The sequence below is a fragment of the Pelobates fuscus genome, chromosome 11 (genome assembly GCF_036172605.1).
Source record: "Pelobates fuscus isolate aPelFus1 chromosome 11, aPelFus1.pri, whole genome shotgun sequence".
NCBI classification, from domain to species: Eukaryota; Metazoa; Chordata; class Amphibia; order Anura; family Pelobatidae; genus Pelobates; species Pelobates fuscus.
Window position 1 is genome coordinate 67566000 of NC_086327.1, and position 24229 is coordinate 67590228.

At 41.3% G+C, this 24229-nt stretch overlaps 1 protein-coding gene across 3 annotated transcripts in view; it reads left to right on the top strand.

Moving 5' to 3' along the window:
* Window positions 1–24229, top strand: part of ISOC2 (isochorismatase domain containing 2) — a 250152-nt gene that overhangs the window by 196511 nt on the left and 29412 nt on the right. For all 3 annotated transcript variants that reach the window (XM_063436060.1, XM_063436062.1, XM_063436061.1), the window contains exon 5: window positions 20665–20782. In XM_063436060.1, coding sequence (XP_063292130.1) covers window positions 20665–20782 — 118 coding nt within the window. The remainder of the gene's footprint in view (window positions 1–20664; window positions 20783–24229) is intronic.

Here is a 24229-nt window from a genome sequence, read left to right on the forward strand (position 1 = left end):
TCTAACACCCATAACCAAAACCCTAAGTTAGCTGGCGGCCTAAATTCTCCTGACCTTAAAAACTTCCATGCGACAGACTGGGTATACCTACACCAATGGTGCAGCGGCCGGAACCTTAAACCCTTGACAGACCTATTAGAGGATCGCAGACCAACCAAACTGGACGAATTCCACTACCACCAGCTCAAAACTTACTACAACACTATCAGGGGGAAGGATCACGTCCATCGCCCCCTCCGATATCTGGAACAATTATGCACAACCAGACAACACCTCTCACACGGAGTATCAACCATGTACACCGCACTAATGAATAGTGGAGACAAGGGCGCGTTAGGCTTCACGGAATGGTGGGAAAGGGAAACGGGGACTGAGCTCACGGACGCAGAGTGGAACAAAATCTTCTTATTGACGCACAAGGGAACTATAAGCTCCAAATACCAGGAATGCAATTAGAAAATCCTGACGCATTGGTATAGGACCCCGGACATCCTTAAACACATCCATGACATGATTCCTGGCGAATGCTGTAGATGTGAAATCGAAAGGGGTACAGCTTACCACATCTGGTGGACATGCCCCCTCGTAGTCCCATACTGGCAAATGATGAACCGCACAATAGAAGAAATCACAGGCACCGAACTCCCGCTGCAACCCTTGGCGATGCTGCTCAACCATACGCACACGCCATTGAAGGCATATAAAAAAGGGCTCACCATACATCTGCTCACGGCGGCTAAGACACTTATCCCCACACACTGGAAAACCATCACAGTACCCACTTTGGAGCAGTGGATCGCTAGGGTGGAAGATATCTACAACATGGAAATGATGACGGCCTCCTTGCAGGGACGCGCGGACAAGTGTGTGCAGACCTGGTACCCATGGATGGACTATGTAGCCAAGAGAGCCGCGGCGGCGGGCCCGCGCGGGGGGGGGGGGTCTGCGCACGACCCGGGGCGGATGGGGGCAGGGGACTAACACTGACTGGACACGCACGCACAAGTGGATGATCTAATGCACACACAAAGACTCCTGACCCACCCCCATAGACCGCTGACGGACATCACACTGACACATCTTAACCCAAGACAGCTGAACCCCCCCTTATGACTACGGATGGACAAGGCATAGGACCCAGGGTGAACAATCAGAAGAACGCTGGTCTCCCCTGCTCAAGAACAAAATGACGCACGCAAACCATGGACCATCCCAGCCCCGTATAACACTTGTCACCACTGGCACAACAAACGAAATGCCCAGCACTGAGATAGGGAACCAATGATCGCACAACCTCAATCATTCCCATAGCTAGGAACCACTTCACAAAGGGTACCAAGCCAAGGGGAAGTGGAAAAATGGTCCAGGGGGCCCACGGGCCAGCAAAGGAGAACATGCAGCCCATGATAGACACATCCACCACCCAATAGGGTCCCATAGGCTACCAAACGGAGGAGGGTGGGAGGCCCACAGAGGGGGCCCAATCGCAGGAATGGTGGGTTTTCATACTCGCATACCCCACACAATGGCTAATCACGGAGGATCTTACTCTAAGCCACAAGCACAAAGTAGCAAATACGGGGCAACGCAAAGCTGAGACGAACGGTTCACCACACATAGACGCTTCACTGTACAACTCTGCACATACAGCCCTGACAATAACGACGAAAGTGGAGGGGGTTGGGGGAGGGGGAGAGAAAGGACGGAAACACACAATCACATACACTATCTTTAAAACGGATACCCAGTCATCCCAACACATTGGGGTATCTAGGCCTCAACAACCCTAGAGGCTCACAAACTCAACCTCCCACAGGGGGATCTCACTCCCCACGGGAACACTCACCTGATACATGATCTGATCCAGGCGACTTACCTTGGTGTGAAATATACACACTGCCTAACGTTTCATCTAACATAAGAGACGATACATAACTAAGAGAACTAAATCGCATTAGGACAAACAACTGACGAATTAATATGTACAATGAAACTGCCTTTACGCACGATACCTGCTTAACGAATTGTACTATGTGTATGCTTGTAATAACTCACTGTATCTCAATAAAATTTGATTGACAAAAAAAAACTCACTTTAGTGAATAACCCTGATGATACATGACACATTTTACTGCTGTAAGTATGCATTTAAAATTGATTAAATGTTGTCTTAAAACTGAATACTATTCAGTTCAAGTAATCCTAATATGTATGTTCTTGACATTGAAGTACCATAAAATACTCTCAAGACCACCACCACCACATTGTAACATGCCAGGTATCCTGCCTTATTGCAAGACAGGATAATGCCATATTCCAATCACATCATCTACATATCACATAAGAAATCAAGATTTGCCAATTACATTTTCCAGTCTAAAGTTTCATAGTTTCTGTTGGCATATGACCAATGTAGCCTTATTCTTTAACAGTGGTCTCTAATCCCAGCTATCTAAAATTTTTGTGCTGTTAGATACAAGAGTTCCAAAAAGGTTGAAAATGTTTGTGTTTTTATGAAGTAAGACAAACTGAGTCGTCATCAAGAATATACATATAAATAGTACTGATAACTGTTTGCACCACGTAGTAATTATACTAGATATGTGCAATTCGTTTCGGTCCGAATATGAATTCGGACGAATTTCGGGCAATTCGGACATTTGGGTACTTCCGAAGGTCCGAATTGCCGAGGTCCCGAAGTTCCTAAATTTCCGAAGTGTCAAAGTTCCGAAGTTGCCGAAGCACAGTATTGCCTAAGTACTAATATACTTACCGAGTGAAAGAAGAAGAATGTTACATTGTATACAATTTTAAATAAAAAGTATACAAACATAGCCAGGATTCACCTGTAAGCATTTGCAACACTTACAACAATCAAGTAACATACATTCATATAAAATGTAAGTTACTTGGCCAGTCAGTGTAATGACTGGAATGAATAAGTAGATAACTCCCTAATTCCCAAGGTATTATGGAGACCTACATTGGTCTTTCAGCCAAATTTACTAATACTAAGTAAATATTACTTAGTATTAGTAAATTATGCCCCTACTCGCTATACCGCGAGTAGGGGCATGTGTATTAAACAGTGAGCAGCCTGTGTCCTCCCCCCTGGCCCCCACTCAATAAGCAGCGGGTGGGGACCCTAAATACCAATGGGGGGGCCTACTGTCCCCCCCCCCGGCCCCCACCCCTGAGCGGCGGGTGGGGGCCCTAAAATTTTTTTATCCCCCCCTCCCAGGTGACTAGGGGTCCCCAAACCCCTAGTCACCCCCTCCCCCCCCAAATAAAATGAATTTACCTGTCGGATCACTCTGATTGGATGGCTTAAACCCACCAATCATAGTGCTCTGAGCCTAATTGCAGGGCGGGACAAGGCTTTATAAGCCTTTCCCCGCCCTGCAGAGCTCAGTCTGCGCGGAGCCCTCCATGGGTGAAGATGGATTTTTATTTTTAATTGCGTCGGTTATTATGGTTTTTTATTTGGCCTTTTTTGGGGCTGAAAAAAGAAGATTTTAGAAGAAAGAAAACATCGAATGGTAAGTTTTTTTTTTATTTTTTTCTTTACAGGTTCTTAGTTAAAGGTCCCCCCCCCCTCATTATTTTTAGGGTGAGGGGGATAGGTAGGGGGATACATTTTTTTGGGGGGGGGAGGGGGTGACTAGGGGTTTGGGGTCCCCTAGTCACCTGGGGGACACATTTTGTTTAAGGCCGCTGCTCAGGGGTGGGGGCCGGGTGGAAGACAATAGTTCCCCCTGATTGGTATATAGGGCCCCCACCCGCCACTCAGGGGTGGGGGCCAGGGGGGAGGACATTCGGCCCCCCTTATACTAATTTAGGGCCCCCACCCGCCGCTCAGGGGTAGGGGCCAGGGAGGAGGACATTAGGTCCCCCCGATTGGTATATAGGGCCCCCACCCGCCGCTCAGGGCTGGGGGCCAGGGGGGGAAGACATTAGGTACCCCCCTTATTAGTATTTAGGGCCCCCACCCACCGCTCAGGGGTGGGGGCCAGGGGGGAGGACCTTTGGTCCCCCCCTTATTAGTATTTAGGGCCCCCACCCACCGCTCAGGGGTGGGGGCCAGGGGGAAGGACATTAGGTCCCCCCTTATTCCAATTTAGGGCCCCCACCCGCTGCTCAGGGGTGGGGGCTGAGGGGAGGACATTAGGCCCCCCCTTATTAGTATTTAGGGGCCCCACCCGCCGCTCAGGGGTGGGGGCCAGGGGGGAGGACATTAGGTCCCGCCCTTATACCAATTTAGGGCCCCCACCCGCTGCTCAGGGGTGGGGGCCGGGGTGGAGGACATAAGTCCCCCCCTTATTAGTATTTAGGGCCCCCACCCGCCGCTCAGGGGTGGGGGCCAGGGGGGAGGACATTAGGTCCCCCCCTTATACCAATTTAGGGCCCCCACCTGCCGCTCAGGGGTGGGGGCCAGGGGGAGGACATTAGGTCCCCCCCTTATTAGTATTTAGGGCCACCACCACCCGCTCAGGGGTGGGGGCCAGGGGGGAGGACATTAGGTGACCCCCCTTATACCAATTTAGGGCCCCCACCCGCCGCTCAGGGGTGGGGGCCAGGGGGAGGACATTAGGTCCACCCCTTATTAGTATTTAGGGCCCCTACCCGCCGCTCAGGGGTGGGGGCTGGGGGGGGAAATTAGTTTAAAAGCGGTGGGGGCTCGGGAGGGGGGCTGCTCACAGGCTGCTCACTGTTTACTAGACATGCCCCATCTCGCGGTATAGCGAGTAGGGGCAAAATGTGCTAATACTAAGTCATTTTTACTTAGTATTAGTAAATTTGTCTGAAAGATCAATTTAGGTCTTTCAGCCTTTTGGTAGATAACTCCCTAATACCGTGGGAATTAGGGAGTTATCTGCTATGCGGCTGCAATAGAAGTGCCGAAGTTCTGAAGTCCCGAATTGCAAAAATCACGAATTTCGGAATGCCGAACCGAAAATTTTCCCCATGCACATGCCTAAATTAAGTGTGTACAGATAACGCTATTGTGCAAATAAATGCCTAATAGTGCAGAAAATGTGGAGCGCTTAAACAATAAATAAAACACTTACTCCTGTAATACTCAGGAGATGTATGGAGATAATCAAGAAGTCCTTGTGTATCCACAGTAGGTAAACAACCTCAGAAATGGAAACAAAGACAGAGAAAACAGGGAAGCAATACTAACCCTGGTGTAGAAATCCTTGGTATAATGGGTGATCAATCATGAGTAACGATTAGCTTGGCACCTTGTCAGGAGCCAAAAAACGGGCTCCGAGTATGCAGACGTAGTGTCAAATATAGAGTGACACAACCCTTCTTTGCAGCAGTTAAATATATATCACTAGTCCACTTGAATAGAAACTATAACATTTATTGCAAATACAACTTAAAACAATAAAATCAGTATACTCAAGCGTTATCTGTACACACTTGATTGTTAATAGGTTGGAGAGAGCCTATTTTTGGTGTGTGAGCTGCTACCACTTTATTGTGTATTGTATTGCAATCCACCTCTTTTAAGCGCCTTTTTATCACAGAATTATCACTTCATTGTACTACATGCCTAAATTATACTGACACTAGTCTGCTTGCACTACGGTACATACATTCTCTAGCTTTAGAGTTTAAAGTCTATAATTAGAGCTTAAAGGGCTACTACAGGCATCAAAACAACTTTAGCTTAATTAAGTAGTTTGGGTGTATAGACCATACCCCTGCTCCTGCAGTCTCACTGTTAAATTATCTGCCATTTAGGAGTCAAATCACTTTGGTTTTGGTCCGTGCAACACTAGCCATGCCATCCCTCTGTGACTGACCAAGTCTACATGGAAAAATTACTTTGGGCAGTTTCATTTCCTGCTTGGCATGATCTAGCAAGGTAGTAACAGAGCAGGAGATAAGAAATTCTACCTTAAAGGGATACTATAGTAACTAGAACAACTACAGCTTGTTATATTTGTTCCGGAGAGTATAATCAGTCCCTACAGACTTTTTGCTGTGAACAATGTCTTTTCAGAGAAAATGCAGTGTTTACATTACAGCCTAGGGATACCTCCACTGTCAACGCCTTTAGATGATTACTAGAGGTGCTTCCTGGGGCAGTGCTGCACAATGTGCAGAACTGACATTCTGTGTCTCCACCCTCTGCATGGAGACACTGAACTTTCCTCATAGAGATGCAATTATTCAATGCATCTCTATGAGGAGATGCTGATTAGACAGGGCTGTGTTTGGCTTGTGCTGGCTCTGCTCCTGATCTGCCTCCTTGACAAGCTCAACCAATCCAATGCTTTCCTATATGAAAGAATTGTGATTGGCTCAGAACATCACTTCTGCAAGCAGGCAAATCAGGAGCAGAGCCAGCAGCAGCAGACTGGAAAAAAAGGTAAGATCTTTATTTAGGAATTAAAGAGGGACCAGGGGGATTAGATGGAGTTTATAACACTACAAGGTCAGGAATACATGTTTGTGTTCCTCACCTTGTAGTGTTTTTTAAACAGACTATGCAATAAAGTATTTTTAAACATTATATCTATTTTTGCAGGAACTCTTTAAGAAGGTTGTGTAAGTCACATGGAGGGAGGTGTGATTAGGGTTTCATGATCTATACAGCAAAACTGCTTTATTAAACTGAAGTTTTTTTGTTTATGGTATTCCTTTTAAGGGGCTCTGTAAGCACCAAGCATATTTAGCTTAATGAGATCATTTTATTTTTAGATCATGCCCCTATGTTCCCACTGTTAATATTTCTGCCATTTAGGAGTTAAATCACTCGTTGATCACAACCCTCTACAAACTTGCTGAAAAAGTTCCCATATTGTAAAAATTGTGTGTGACTAAAGTTTAGCAAACAGAACAGGAGATAAGAACTTCTAGAGCATCCAACTGTGCTATAACATTTAATTGATTAAACCATTTTTTTCATGGTGGCCTTGTGACACACTGGGGGGGAGGGGGGGTGTGGCTAGAGCAGCATAAACAGAAACAAAAGTTATTTAACCCCTTCAGGACCGCTGACGGTTCAGGACCATCAGAGGTAAAACGTGCGTTTGGACCGCTGACGGTCCTGAACCGTCATAGCGAAAAACGGGCTGCGGGAAGCGATCAAAACTCCCGCCGGTATAACGCTGTAACTATCTGCCAGGCAGATAGTATCAGCCAATTGTGGCGTGTGAGTGATCCGCGATCGCTCACAATTGGCTGCTGTCAAAGTGATCTCTGCCCCTCTCTCCTCTGTAGCGTTTTGTGAGGCGAGAGAGACAGAGATCGTGATAGTTTGTTGCAGCAGTGTTCAGTAACCATCAGAGAGTATCAGTATTTTATTTAAAAAATCACCTTTTAACCCCTTCCCTCCCAGATCTGTTACAGCAGTTACATAGTTACATAGTTACATAGCTGAAAAGAGACTTGCGTCCATCAAGTTCAGCCTTCCTCACATATGCTTTTGCTGTTGATCCAAAAGAAGGCAAAAAACCAGTCTGAAGCGCTTCCAATTTTGCAACAAACTAGGAAAAAATTCCTTCTTGACCCCAAAATAGCAGTCAGATGTCTCCTTGGATCAAGCAGCTATTACCCCACAGTGCATTTGTACTGTCTGTATTTATTTTTTTGCCCTTAAAGGGTTAAATTTGTTTTAGAAATCTGTCTTGGTCTGTCTTAATCAGTCAGTTTCCTTCCCCCAAATCTCCATTAGATTTTTGTGACAGTTAGTTTAGGGATTGCTGTTTTAGAAAAAAAAAGTCTAAAATGTTTTTTGTGTGTTTGTAATTTGTTTTAGTTGTGTGTAAAACATGCAGCGTATGTATAACTTGCGGGAGGCATATGCCTTCTTGGCGTCATACTCTGACGCCACTGACACTGCGTCAGATTTTGACCCAGGTCAGTTTTCTGACACGTCTAGTCAAGACGACATGTCATCTGTGTGTGAGCCGGCTGAAGAAAGAAGCTGTGCTTCCTCTGCTACGCCGAATGTGGAGGAGGACTGGGTACCTCCACAGTTAGCCGAGCCCAACGTCCCCCCTTTTTAGTGCCAACGCAGGCATTAATGTTAATGTGGATGGCTTCTCCCCAATGCAGTATGTATAACTATTTTTAGGGGATACCATCTGGGAGGAGATTGCTTCCCGGACTAACTTGTATGCTACCCAATTTATTGATAACAATCCAGGTAGCTATACAGTCAGGGAGCATAAATTCCGGGCTCTTACAATGCTCATGGGGATTATAAAGAAGCCATCGATTCGCTCATACTGGAGCACCAACCCCATAATGTCTAGTCCAGTATTCTCCCAAACCATGCCTAGAGCCAGATACGAGTTACTGCTGAGATTTTTACATTTCAGTGACAATACCCTCTGTCACCCTAGAGATCACCTCCAATACGATAGGCTTCATAAAATACGCCCACTGCTAGACCATTTTCAGGACAAATTTTCGGATGTTTATACCCCCAACAAAATTTATCCATAGATGAATCGCTAATGAAATACAAAGGGAGATTAGGGTTCAGACAATACATCCCCTCAAAGCGCTCTAGGTATGGCAGAAAACTGTACAAACTGTGCGAGAGCGAAAGTGGATACACGTTTGCCTTTCGTGTATATGAGGGGAAAGATGGTCAACTGGACGCTCCTGGGTGTCCTGACTCCCTGGGGACAAGTGGGAAACTTGTATGGGACCTGCTAAGCCCCTTGTTTTATATTTTTTATAGTAGTGTCCGTCTGTTTAAAACACTTTATGGTTGCTTGCACTAAAATTTAGGGACAGGACGGATGTCAACATGCTAACCACCATCCATGACGAACGCATGTCAGTCATCTCTGTCCGGGGCAGAGTAGAGTCCAAACCGGTTTGCATCAGAGCGTATAATAAGCACATGGGGGGTGTTGATTTGGCTGATCAGCTGATGCAGCCATATCTTATTTTACGAAAAATCAAAGCATGGGATAAAAAGGTGGCTATCTATCTGACACAAATAGCAACCCACAACTAATTTTTGCTTTTTTTTTTTTTATTTTTTATAAATAATCCAGGGAAAACCACCTTTCTCTAATTTCAGTTGCAAATAATTTCTTTAACAATTTATGGAGATGAACAAGTTCCAACAACGGTGCAAGCTGAGTCCAGACATTTTATTTACTGCCAACTGCTAGAAAAAAAAAACCCAGAAACGTTGCCGGGTCTGTTTTAAAAACGGGAAAAGGACAGACACCCCTTTTTACTGTCCTGATTGCCCTTCGAAACCAGGACTGCGTGTCGGAACATGTTTCAAGCTGTACCACACAGAACAGTTGTAAGAAGTGTTCCTGAATTTTTATTTTATGTTTTGTTTCTTTGGAAAGCAGCCATTTATTTATTTTTTAGTCAGGTTCCTTCCCCCAAATCTCCAGTTAGATTCTATTTGCAGGAGTCAGTTTAAAGATTGCTGCTAAATGTACATTTGCTACCTGCACATTTGGTCCAACAAGTTTTCTGGCAGTAACACATAACCAGCTGGCCAAAACCAGATGACGTGTGCATAAAAAACAGAATTAAAAAAATTACCACTACACTTTTCTGTTTTTTTTGGGGGGGGGGCAAAATGGTTGGGGAAAATAAGCCAAAATATCTTCTATACCATTTGATGTCTACTTTATAAAAATATATACTATATATATATATACTTTCATGATGGTAACAATAACTGGGGGGTGCAAAAATATGTCAAACTGAAGATAGACCATGCATACCTACATATCAAGTTTAAAAACTGACATGTACAAGTTGTGATTGTTGCCTTTTGGCCCCCAAACAATCCAGCAACCCTATGCATGGGTGGTATCACTGTACTCAGGAGATCTTGCTGAACACATATTGGGGTGTTGTTTGGCAGTGACACATAACAGGATCTGTTAATTCATGCCTAAAGTACAATGTGTGTGAAAAAAACAGAAAAACCTTACTACCTCAATGTTTGACAAAGCCTGGTGGTAGAATTAGTGCATGGAAAGTGTTAAAATACCACCATGTGAAATACCCTAGGGTGTCTACTTTTCAAAAATATATGGTTTGATGGGGGTAAAATACATTGGCCGGCTTCAAAAATGTCCCAAATAGGACATGCATGCTGGTTGACTACATGTCAAAATTCCAAGCTGGGAAACTGATATGCGCACCTGCCAAATGTGGCCTTATAGCCCCCCAACAACCCGACACACCTATATATGGGGGGTATCCCTGTACTCGGGAGATGTTGCTGAACACATATTGGGGTGTTGTTTGGCAGTGACACCTAACAGGATCTGTTAATTCATGCCTAAAGTACAATGTGTGTGAAAAAAACAGAAAAACCTTACTACCTCAATGTTTGATAAAGCCTGGTGGTAGAATTAGTGCATGGAAAGTGTTAAAATACCACCATGTGAATACCCTAGGGTGTCTACTTTTGAAAAATATATGGTTTGATGGGGGTAAAATACATTGGCCGGCTTCAAAAATGTCCCAAATAGGACATGCATGCAGGTTGACTACATGTCAAAATTCCAAGCTGGGAAACTGATATGCGCACCTGCCAAATGTGGCCTTATATCCCCCCAACAACCCGACACACCTATATATGGGGGGTATCCCTGTACTCGGGAGATGTTGCTGAACACATATTGGGGTGTTGTTTGGCAGTGACACCTAACAGAATCTGTGAATTTATACCTGAATTGCAATGTATGTGAAAAAATAAAAAAATAAACTACCTATGCAAAGTTTGTCAAAGGTTTGTGATAAAATGGCTGCATAGAAAGTATTAAAATATTCTTAGATGAATACCCTGGGTTATCTAGTTTAAGAAAAATATATACATGTGGGATGTTTTTTGGAGATGTATGACATAAAAGTGTTATAATGTCACTATTGATACATTTGAAAAATGTACATTTTGAAACAGCAATTTCCTACTTGTACTTTATAGCCCTATAACTTGCAAATAAAAGCAAAAAAACACATAAACATTGGGTCTTTTTAAACTCAGGACAACATTTTTAATCTATTTAGCAGTTTGTTTCATTCGATTTTGTAGATCAGTAAACGATTTTTTAAGTAAAAATCAAAAAACGTGTTTATTTTTTGAATTTTTCACCATATTTTATTATTATTTTTAAATTCAATTATATGACATGATAAAAATAATAGTATGTAAAGAAAGCCCCTTTTGTCCTGAAAAAAACAATATACAATTTGTATTGGAACAGTAAATGAGAGAGCGGAAAATTACAGCTAAACACAAACACCACAAAAGTGTTACAATAGCTCTGGTCCTTTTTTTTTTTTTTTTTTTTTTTTTAATGTCTCATTTTTATTTTATTTTTTTGTTTTTATGTTGATAACAAAGGTCATATCATATGACCCTGAAGCATCAAACTGGGATACAGAAAGAAAAAAACAGGGGAAAATGGGGAACATGCTTAACATTTAATACTGCCCATATACAATAGTAATATCAACTTCTTACTATAATTTTTATACCATTGTCCTTTCTCCTTTATCCATACTTCTAAATGCAATGCACTCCCCCCCCCCCCCCCAAAAATAAATATATATAAACTACAGCAAAAGATAAAGTAAGGTCTATTTGACATTATTTAGCAATGGTGCATATTGATCTCTTATTACCAGCCACTGATGCCATCTACGCTTATATAAATCTTCTCTTCCCTTTATTCGGCTTGCCATTTTCTCATATATGCTAAAGGAATCAAATCTACACAAAACCTCTGCTATTGTTGGTGCTTGTCTATTTTTCCATTTGTAAGCTATTGAAATCTTTGTTGCTGTTAAACAATGGATAATCATAAATTTTTCTTCCCGAAGCTGTGTGGGAAATATATGAAGTAAAAAACACTCTGGACTGTATGGAATATTAACCTTCAATGCTACCCTAAGAAATTTATCGATCTCCTCCCATAATTTACTAATACTAGGGCACAGCCAAAAAATATGTAATAAAGACCCCTCGTGTTTTAAACATCTCCAACATAAATTGCTCGTCCCCTTAAAAATATTTGCTAATTTAGTTGGCACCCAGTACCATCGCATAATAATCTTACAATAGGCTTCCCAATGATTAAGACTACTGGAAACCCCTTTGGTTATCCTTAATGCCTGAAACCAACTTGATAACGAAAATGATTCCTTCAAATCTCTTTCCCATTTTAGAGCATATTCCTGTTTCTTAGGTTCCCCTTGTGTCAGAAGAGTATTGTAACAAAAGGACAAGGCTTTAATATTAGGCAATCTCCCTGTACACTTTAAAGCGAATGGTGTTAGTTGCTGAATTTTTTGGATATTATTTACTTGCAAAATGTTCCTAATACGTAAGTATGTAAATAATTCCCTGGATGGTAGAGAATATTCTTTAACCAAGTCAGGAAATGATTTAATACCTGAATCGTTATATAGTAACCGTATATGACATACCCCTAACTTTGTCCAATCATCTAGCTGCAAGTCTGAGGTAAAAACAGAGAGAGTCTGCAAGGGTGCTGCAAATAATAAATCTTGTCCTAAAGAAAGTTTAGAAATAGACTCTCTCCATATACGCAAAATAATTTTTGTGGATGGGAGCATGTCTACTGCCTTATTATGTACTTTAATCCCTGACCATAAAATGGAAGTTAGTGGGCCTTGTGTAAACTGAGAGCTTTCTAATGGTAGCCGTAACGGCAAAGAGGCCCTTTCTAGAGATGAGAGGCCTTGGGCAAGTATGGTAGCCTTATAATACATTCTAACATTTGGGACCCCTAAACCCCCTTTAGCAAATGGAAGCCAAAGTTGATCTTGTGCAATTCTTGGTGGTTTCCTTTTCCATATATGTGCATTGATCAATAACTGAAACTTCCGGAGTATAGTATTTGGGATAGTAATTGGCAGTGTGCGGAAAAGATAAAGAATATGTGGCAAAATCATCATTTTTATTGTTTGTATACGGCCCAGCCAAGATATTTCTTTATTCTCCCACGTTTTAAGTTGATAGTCCAGTTTATGTATAAGTGGAAGGTGGTTTTCTTTTATTATCAACTTATGTGTTGTAGGGAGTTTAATGCCTAAGTAGGAAATAGATGTTTTCCGCCAATCAAACATATATGTCGCTTTTAATCGTTGTGTGACATCTATTGGGAGTCCTAAAACCAATGCCTGTGATTTTTTAGAGTTATTTTTGTAGTATGATATTTGTCCAAATCTTTCCAACGTGGTGAGTAGCTGTGGGATTGATGATTCTGGATCTGATAAGAATAAAAGGACATCATCCGCAAATAAAGCAATTTTTTGTTCCCCTGTTGGCGTAATTACACCTTTCATAGCTTCCTGAGATTTGATGTATCTTATTAAGGGCTCCATACAAAGAATAAAAATCAATGGTGAAAGTGGGCAGCCTTGCCTGGAACCATTTGTTATTTGGAATGATCTGGACAGAAAGCCAGAGTTATATATTTTGGCCGAAGGTTTAGAGTAAAGGGCCATTAAATTACTCAAAAAGGCTATAGGAAACCCCATACTTATCAGTACCTCTTGCATATAAGTCCAATTTAGTCGATCAAATGCTTTCTCAGCATCAAGAGCTAATAATATGCCCCTTTGATTGTTAGTTTGTCCCCAGGTGATTACGTTTAGAAAATGGCGAGTATTATCTCCTGGTTTTCTTGATGGGACAAACCCCGATTGCTCTGGTGAGATCAAATCAAATAACATAGGTTTAATTCGCATGGCTAAAATCTTTGCATATATTTTAATGTCCGTGTTTAGTAAAGATATAGGTCTTAAATTAACACTCTCGTTAGGGACTTTACCTGGTTTGGGCAAAGTGATTATGTGCGCCAGAAGCATTTCTTCTGGTAAAGACCCAAAGATCTTAAATTGATTAAATAAGTTTGTAAGATGTGGTGTAAGTTGAGGTTCAAAGGTTAAAAAAATATTGTTTGAAAACCCATCTCGGCCCGGGGCTTTATTTTTAGGTAATGTGTATATCACCTTTCTTACTTCATCTTCAGATATTTGTTCACACAGAGCCATACTGTTGATCGGACAGTCTAGACATATTAACCTCATTAAGAAAGGTAGATATTTCCTCTTTTGAGGGCTGATGCAATTTTATGTCCAATTTTAAATTGTATAGTTTATAGTAAAATGAAGCCAACTCATCTACTACCTCTTGTGGATTATACAGTTTTGTACCATTTGAATCTAGCAGAAATGGTATTTTAGTCTGTAAATATTGTGACTTTAATTTGCTCGCTAATAGTTTGCCAGCCTTATTACCCTGTAAATAATGGATTTGTTTAAGTTTTCTCATTTGACTCTCCATTATATTTATAGACTGCTCTTGCAATGCTTGTTTAACACCTGTTATTTGCTCTGTTAGAGTTTTTGTGGGGTTTAATTTATTTGCTTTCTCTAGTTCACTGAGTTTATTTAGAAGGTTCCCTTTAGCTTCCACTGCCCTATTCTTCCTTATCGAACCTGCTTTTATACATAGTCCTCTAAGAACTGCCTTAAGTGTCACCCACTTTGTTATAATACTTGAGGGGTCATGAATATGGTCATTGTAGAAGTACCTAATTGTTACACAAATTTTAGAAACTAACTTTGTTTCATTTAAAAGTGATTCATTGAGTCGCCATACAGTTCTACCCCTGGCTGCAAATTGTGCTTTAAAAGTAATGACAAGTGGCGCATGATCTGACCAAGATCTGATTCCTATTTTTGTCTCAGTGACGTTCAGTAATGATATTTTATCCACTAAGCACATATCTATTCTCGAGTAAGTGCTATGAACGTTTGAGTAAAAGGTATAATCTTTCTCACCTGGGTATAGACAGCGCCATGTGTCATACAAATCATGAGAATGAATAAGTTTAGAAAATTTAGAACTCAGGAGGGTGGTCTGATGTAGTGGGTTCTTGCCGTTACTTCTCTTTATATCCATATTTGGGTCTATTGTACAATTGAAGTCTCCACAAATTATAGTTTGACCTTTACACACGGCCTTAATTTTAGAAAATGCTCTACTCAAAAAGGAGATTTGTGAATTATTTGGGGCATATATCGAGGCTACTGTTATTTGAACTCCATTTAAATTTCCAACCACTATCAGTAGTCTACCTTGCCTATCTTTATATATTAACTCCTGATTAAATGACCAATCCTCATGAAACATTATAGCAACCCCTTTTGTTTTATGGGGTGAAAACGCATGATATATTTGTGGGTACCTTTTAGGTTTAAAAGTAGGGGGATTTCTTGTACAAAAATGTGTTTCTTGGAAACATATTATTGATGCTTTAGAATTATTTATCTCCTGTATTGCTACCCGTCTCTTAAATGGGCTATTTAACCCGTTAACATTCATAGACATACATTTAAAGTAATAAACCATACTCCAAACCGAGTAGTCAGAAATATCTCTATGGAAATAGTTTCTTCTGTAGTTATTTTGACAAGAAGGTTTTAACATACCTCTATCCCTTTTTTGTTTTACTTTTTTCCTCACCCAGTTACATACTTTTAAACTCACTATAGACCTTACACAAAAACAGAAAAATAAAAAATAAAAATTAAAAAACAAAAACTTAGAAAATTTAAATTGAAAAGAAAAAAAAGAAAAAAAGTAAATAAAGAATAGAAAAATAGAGAATATTTACATAAATTCCCAAAAATTAGAATAATTTGTGGGTCGCAAGGGAAACCATCCCTTTAAGCGTCCCTTAAGGGGGGTCGTGTGGAACGATCCCGTTCTTGAGCCTTAATCTATTCTGTCAATGCTGCTTATCGCAGTAACAATAACATCTATATCTACTGTATATAATGTTCTTATCACCTGTTTTATAAAAAGGTCACCTCAGTAACATTTTAACCAAAGCACGGCTAAACACAATCAATGTTTTGCTTATATAAATTTAAAAAAAAAAAAAAAATAGTTTTAATTTCGCTGTACATCCTAGTAGCCCTGTCTACCCCGACATTCAAATAACAGCGATTAACTAATTACATCTGTTCTTGATTCTATACATTTACATTCTAAACAATTCAACTTAACTTGCCCGGAAACTTTTCAACTCCTTAATTGCAGGAGGAAAAAGATTGAAAAAAAAAAAAAAAGACAACAATAAACACAAAAAAAATAATACCAGTCTGCTAAGCTCACATGCAGTTATCAATTAGCTCCAGAATTTCCATCTAGCAGATTTGCTCAGGATACTCAAGCTACAATCTTCAGACCCTTCACTTAGCAAAAAAGAAAAAAAAAAGAGTTCAAAATCTCATATTAAGTGTTTGTAATGCTTGGGTCACCAAAAATAACAGCGTATATAAGAAACAGCAGAAATAGCAGTGTCAATATCTAGGCTAAAGCCATCTACCCTTGAAGAGGTTGCTGAGATTTCTGAGATGTCTGACGAGGGGTCTTCTCAACCACCAGCCAGTCCTGTCGAATTTTTTGCAAAGTTGACTGGGGCACAGATTTATGTATAGCAACTGCCCCTCTAATTTCTTCAGCATTCTGATTTAACACTATGCCCCATTCCTTTAAGGTAGCCAAGCCTTCCTCCACATCCTTAATAATGGTAATTTTGCTGTTATTCCAAACCAGCAGCTTAGGCGGAAAACCCCATCTGTACTCCATTTTATGGTCACGAAGTTGTTTGGTGATATATGAGAACTCTCTCCGCCTGGCCAAGGTTGAAGCTGATAAATCTGCAAAAAGCGATATCCCATTGTATGGTGAGGGTAACGTTGAGACCTCTCTTGCTGCTTTCATAAGTGCCTCTTTTGATTTGTATTGATGAAATCGCACAATTATATCCCTTGGGATATCTGCTGTGAGGCGGCTCGGTCTCGGCAGCCTATGTGCCCTGTCCAGTTCCCACATGCTGTCATTTAATGCGGGTACAAGCGCCAAACACATGTTCATAATATAGGACTGAATTTGATCTCCTTTAACAGACTCCGCTACCCCATGGAACCTTATATTATTTCGACGTTATCGGTCTTCCACTTCTGCTAATTTATGCAACAATTTGGCGTTCTCTTCCTCCAACTTATTCAGTTTATCTATCACCTTATTATGTTCAACACGTATCTCTTCTGTCCCCCTCTCTAGGCTGTCAGTACGATCACCTATTTCTGCCAATTCTCGATGTACCGTTGATGTAATTGTGGAAAAATCTTCTCGAATAGTAACCCTCAACTCCTGTAACATTTGCTTCAAGTACTCTTTAGTCACTTGCCCGTCATCCAAACTATTTTGTGCCTGGGAAGATTTAATTACCCCCTCCATCTGGCCCTCCTGCTGACCCTCTGGATCCGGAGATTGCGTTCTGGGCTGGGAGTCCTCCAAAGTGTCATCTTGGGATTGTTTTTGGCGTTCCTTTTTGCTATACCTAGTTGTATCAGTTAGTTTAGTTTGTTTAGCTGGAGACATAATCAGTTTTGATAGAGTTTCTGCAAATTCTCCCAAAGTGTCCCAAACACTGCACCAATGTAACAATGTAACACTGTAACAATGTAGCAAAGTAGCACTATAGCAATGTAGCAATATAGCACTGTAACTGTAACTGCAATGTAGCAATGTAGCAAGCAATGTAGCAAACAAGCATACAAGCCTACAAGCGATGTAGCAGTATGGTGAGTGCTGTCTATATTACCTAACTCCTAGGACTCCAACCTTTGGACTCACAGTTCTCCGGTCTCCGGTCACAATTCTCCGGTCTCACAGATCACTGGTCTCGCAACAGCTCTCCTCCGCTTATCTCTTATCTCTGCTACACTCCAGTTAATCTCCTGGCAAGCTTGTGGCAGGTTTTTGTCAGCATACGCTAAAGCTGCTTTAACGAAAAAAAAAACGGAAAAAGCCGGCGGTATAACCGGCAATATAGCCGGCAGTATAACTGTGAGATTTTAGTGAGTAAAAGGTTACCCGGCCAGAGGACAGTTTGGACGACTTAGAGGGACTTAGGAAGCTTAGGAGGCTTAGGGGGCTTTCGAGGGCTTTAGCTCTAGCTGCAAATTTATTTTAGCGATGTTTCCTCGCTTCAATGGCTCTACAAACGGAGCACTCACTCCATGCGTCCGTCTACGCCGGAAGTCAGGCACGCCCCCCCGCCCCCCTCCTCCCCCCGGAAGTCAGGCACGCCCCCCCCAAAGTCAGGCACGCCCCCCGGAAGTCAGGCACACACCCCCAAAAGTGGTACAATAGCTCTGGTCCTTAACGTAAAACATCGCAAAAACTGTCCGGTCCTGAAGGGGTTAACTCCTAAATTGCAGAGAATATGGTAGAGAGACTAAATTGACATTATCAATACACCTTTATTAACAGGTGCTTAGAGTGTCCCTTTAACATTTCCTTTGACTCGGCAAGTGTATGAAACATGAAGAGAAAACAATTCTCAGGGATCCTTTTATTTCTCAGCATTTCGTCAACTTGGCTATTAGTGTTTCTCTAAATGTACAATTGCAATCCCAGAAAATGACACATGGAGAGTAAATTACCAAATGTTCTATATGTCTTTCATACCTACAGCATGTGAAAAAAAAATATATTGCTGCTCTTGTGCTTGTATTTGACATGACACTTTTTAATCTTGCAGCAGAAGGTAAATCATAAAATCGCTATCTTATTTTGTCCTAATATTCTGTAAAATCTTCATGTACACATTAAAGTGGGACCTCGGTTTACAAACGCCTCGGTTAACATAATTTTCGGTTTATAAATAAAAATCCATTGAAAATGATGTCTCGGTTTACAAAAAAATGTCGCAATACAAAGCACGTTTCCTCAGGATGCATTGCACCTGGGAGGTTTATAGCACCGCCCCCTGCATGCTGGAGCCTCTGGGTAGCACGTAGTGTAGAGTTTGGAGGTGTTGGAGGTGTGGAGGTGTTGGAGCGGCTTTTGCATCGAGTTTTGGAGCCATTCTGGAAATTGTTTGCAGTTGTTTTGGGACTTTTTGGTGCATTTCTCAAGCTGTGGAAAGGTAGGGAGCTGAGCTTTGTCATTTGCATGCCTTTTATTGTGTGTTCTGCATTGTGGGTGGGTTTCCATGCCAGCTCATTTTTACTTTTTTCTGACCTCCAGAACGGATTAATTGGTTTTCAATGCATTCCTATGAGAAACCGTGTTTCGGTTTACAAGTTTTTCGCAATAAGAAACGTCCCAGAGAACGCATTAAATTTGTCAACCGAGGTATTAGCAATACAAACCTGCATTCCTAACGCTATACTGTCCTAGTCCATAGGGGGGCACACCACAAGCAGGGCATTGAAAACTGGCCAATTGGCCACCTTAGTACCTCCCAGAAGATGTCCGGCTGTGTACTAAAGCAGGAGGCACCTGCCAGGGCCGGTGCAAGAATTTTTGGCTACACAGGCGAAGATGCATTTTTCCACCCCATTTCCCTCTCCTCCAAAAATGCATCTTCACCTGGGCCATGCCCCTCCCAATCTCCCCCCCCCCCCCCCAATTACACTTTTCACCCCAATGCAGTGGGGGTACTAAAGAAGATTCCAAACATCCTTAAACAGCCATATACACTGACAGACATACTGACACATACACAGACAGACAGACATAGTGACACATTCGCAGATACATACTGACACACACAGACATCCTGACACGCACATACACTGACACACAAATATATACTGGCAGACATATTGACACTCATTCAGACAAACTGACACACACACATACAGACATACTGACAGACACCTACACTGACAGATATGCTGACACACACAGACATATACTAACAGCAATACTGAAACACACAAAGACACACTGACAGACGTATTGACACACACATACTGACATACACACCGACATACTGACACACACACACATAGGCATAGTGACATACACTGACACACACAGACATACTGACACACACACAAAGACACAGGCATGCTGACACACACAAACACAGGCATACTGACATACACACTGACACACAGAGACAGACCTACTGACACACACACAGACATGCTGACACACATGCTACATTTAGCCACCCTGCGGGTTCTTACCTTTTTCTGGAGGTTGGTTTCCTTGGGGTCCAGTGGCAGGCTGAGGTAGTTTGGAGTTATCTTCTGGAACTCTGCTCCTCCCTGCCTTCCTCCTCCTGCGCAGCTCTGATCTCCGTTGGGAGGAAGTGACGTGCAGCACTCACTACCTCCCAGACAGCTGCCGAACAGGAAGGGGCCCGGTAGCGCTGTTCAAGCGCCACAGCGCCCAACCGGGCCCCTGCTGACACCCACCGGGTGGCCCTTAGTGCAAATCGCGGAGGCTGCTCTGGGGCCCGCCAGGAGCAACATTAAAGACGGCCCTGCTGCCCACCTGAAATCCCAAATGTGACTAGGGCTAGATAAGCAAAGTGATTTAAGTGACAGAGAATTGAGCATTTAGACTGCAGAGGCATGATCTATACATCAAAACCACTTCATTAAGCTGGAGTTGTTTTCATACTTATAGTGTCCCTTTAAATAAATGTTCTACTGAATTTTTTTAAAGTTTTCTTTATTTTTTGTGATGGGGTTAAGAGTTGAACATCTTATTCATAATTTATATACTTCATATACTTTGAAAATCAGAAGTTATTATTAACAAAGTTATGCAAAATAAGAAAGTATTTTGTTTTCCAGCCAGATAGATCGCTTTGTAGCCCTTTCCCGAATGAAGCAAAGTGGAGCATTTCTAACTACCAGTGAACTAGTGATCCTACAGTTGCTTCAGGATGCTGCTCATCCAAGATTTAAAGAGGTAATATTTGTTATAGTTTCTTGACCAAAAAGTCTTCATAATACATGCTGACCAACCAAAAAAGTCTAATTTAGATTTTACTATTTTTATCCCAGAGGTTACATTTGCTTTATTAGCATTTTGTGGGCTGTTATGTGGTTTCTCGCAAAATTTGTAATTTACATAGTTTACTCCATAGACTTTTGGCCAAAGCAACCAATCTTTGATCGATCTAGTTAGTTTCTGCGACTCCCCAGTTTGCCATGAGGTCATAATAATAACAAAATATAACAGCCAATGCAACCAATATAAAAAGTAAATATTGAAAAACAAAAAACACAGTATATTATACATTACGTAAGTCTGGTATGATATATTGTTTATGTATTGTGACTAGTGTTTATGATTGTAACTGTTTTAAACATGCATTATAGTTTAGTAAATTTTTGTTTTGATTTGTAATTGTTTTTTTTAATTTTATTATTTTTAACTCTTTGCTGTGAATGCCGACACTGTGTCATTATCCGCAGTACTTCTAAGGCGCCCTTTCTGTTATCTTCCCCTCTGTTTAACCCCTTCAGGACGGAGTCAATAGTGCACGTTCTGAATAAAACAAAACGTAAACAAAAACTGGAATTTGCACTATATGTCTGTTCAACCGTAATTCACTGCTGTCACATTAAGTGCATCCAGATTTATTATATATCATTTTGTTCCGGAGAAACAGGGCTTTAATTTATCATTATCTATTCATATATGGAACATCATTTATTATGAATAAAATTTTAAAAAAAGGGAGAATTGTTTTTTTTTTTTTTACATTTGTATTTCCGTCTGACATTTTAGCTTTGAATGTCATAATACTGTTTTACTGCAAAAAAATGCACATATTTGTAATGAGCGATGTCTCACGAGTACAACACTACCCCCCCATTAATAGGTTTTATGGTGTTTTGGAAAGTTACAGGGTCAAATATAGAACGTTCCATTTTCAAATTGAAATTTGCCAGATTAGTAATGTTACCTTTGAGACGGTGTGGTAGCCCAGGAATGATAATTAACCCCTGTAACAGATCACCTGGCACCCCGACTGAGTACCTCCGTTAATGGATGCTCCTAGTGCTTCCTGAGGACTCCAAGCACTCTGGCAGACACCACAATCACCGAATCCGAGAAAACCTTTAAATTCTCCCAAGCATATGAATGCTGTAGACCATTGAATAGGAACCATATGAATAGGCTTGTACTCCTAGCAGTCAACTGGAACAGCATGCAATAAATCCTTCCCCCAATAATGAGACGACACATCACTTTGAGGGTAAAACAGGAACTCTGGACTGGCTCATCCAGCCTGGCTTTTATTACAATAATACACATACAGTCCACACCCAGGGGGAGGCATAAAATACCCAATCACATACATGGTTCAGCCCACACATCCTCTCCCCTCAGATAACATTAAACCCAATTATCCGGTACACCTTTTCAGCCAAGTTCTGGATGTACCCCAAAACCAGGGGGTACACCTTTAAATCCAGCATCACTGGATAGCCCTTATTCAGGGGGACAACATATTCAAAATTCAAGTCATTCGGATGAACGGTTCGGGAGATATGGGGTTCCAAAGATTTGACCGACCGCATGGGTAAAGTATCCGAAAACAGTTCCATGCATTTTGGCCCTGCGGTCGGTGTTATAGAGCCTGGAGAGGGTTTGAATGAATTCCCTTGTTTGGGGGGTTCTTTCTACCGAACGGCGGGTCATTCGGTAGTTTCTATACGAATTTCTGGAAGTATGGAGGTCTCAGCGGTGTTTGCCTAGTCAAGTGTCCGATTTTAGTTCCAGACACTCCCGAATGGCGGCCACCCAGAGGACAAAGCATACATTACACTGATTGCCAATTACCCGTTTGCAACATTGTTGCAAACGGTAATTGGAGGCACACTTATTCCTGGGTGGTCTGGTTGTTCGGTAGTTTCACTCAATATACTGAATGGAGTGATTCTACCGAACAATCAAATGAATGCTGCATACATATAACCCAGGTTAACTGAACACATAAATGCATACATGATATTAAAGGACCAAAGGCAGTATTACTGTAATATGCTCCACAGTCTTAAAGGTACAGTATCCCAAAAGTCCCAATATGTCCATCGATGATTTTAAAGGGCCAGTAGCAGCAATATAAAGTACAATATGCCCCAAATACCCCAGGGGCCATAGTCAGCAGGTAGGAGACTAGCAAACAGGCTTCTCCAGGGCCCAGTGGCGAGGTTGGTTTCGCCACACCCCCATAATGGCATAAAGTAGACAACCCAAGGTATTGAAAGTGGGGTATGTTTAGTCTTTTTTAGTAGCCACTTAGTCACAAACACTGGCCAAAGTTAGCGTTCGTATTTGTTTTTGTGTGAAAAAAGCAAAAAACTTATATTTGGCCAGTGTTTATGACTAAGTGGCTACTGAGAAAGACTGGACATACCCCACTTGCAATACCTTGGGTTGTCTACTTTTGCAAATGGTATGCCATCATGGGGGTAATTCTCATTCCTGGGCTACCATACGCTCTCAAAGACAACATAACCAATCTGGCAAATTTCAATGTCAAAAAATGAAATGCAAGCCTTATATGTGACTCTCTAACTTTTCAAAACACCATAAAACCTGTACATGGGGGGTACTGTTATTCTCGGGAGACTTCACTAAACACAAATATTAGTGTTTTAAAACAGTAAAACATATTACAACAATAATATAGTCCATAAAAGTGCAGTTCGTTTGTACAAAATGCAAAAAATTTCACTTTTACTTAAAATATCATCATTGTACTACAATTTACCAGTTTGAAACACTAATATTTGAGTTCAGCAAAGTCTCCCAAGTAAAACAGTAACCCCTATGTACAGGTTTTATGGTGTCTTGGAGCGTTACAGGGTAAAATATAGTGCTTGAGGATTAAATTCTCTGCACTTTCTCCCTGTGTTGTCAGGCATGTCAATCAAATTTTACTTAATCAAATCACGTACAGTTGCAAGAAAAAGTATGTGAACCCTTTGGAATGATATGGATTTCTGCACAAATTGGTCAAAAATGTGATCTGATCATCATCTAATGAAAATAAGTAAGAGAATGCACACCAGAATACACATGAATACTCAACCAGGTTTAATAAACCATTAACAGGTTGAAATACAAAAATATATCAAGTGATACAAAATAGGCAAAAAATAATAATTAACAATACAATTGACCAAAGTTCTCACGCCTAACAGGGCAGAAACAAGCATCAGAAATAACCCCCCCAACCTTTCGGCACCTCCTGGCTGCCTTTATCAAGGGCGTTTATCAAACTCACCACAATTCCCCTTAAATATAATTTACACATCTGATGGCCATCAGTATGATGAAAAAAACGAAAACCGAAAGTGACATCGTCACCTCCCTCTTCAGTTTCATACATATACATAT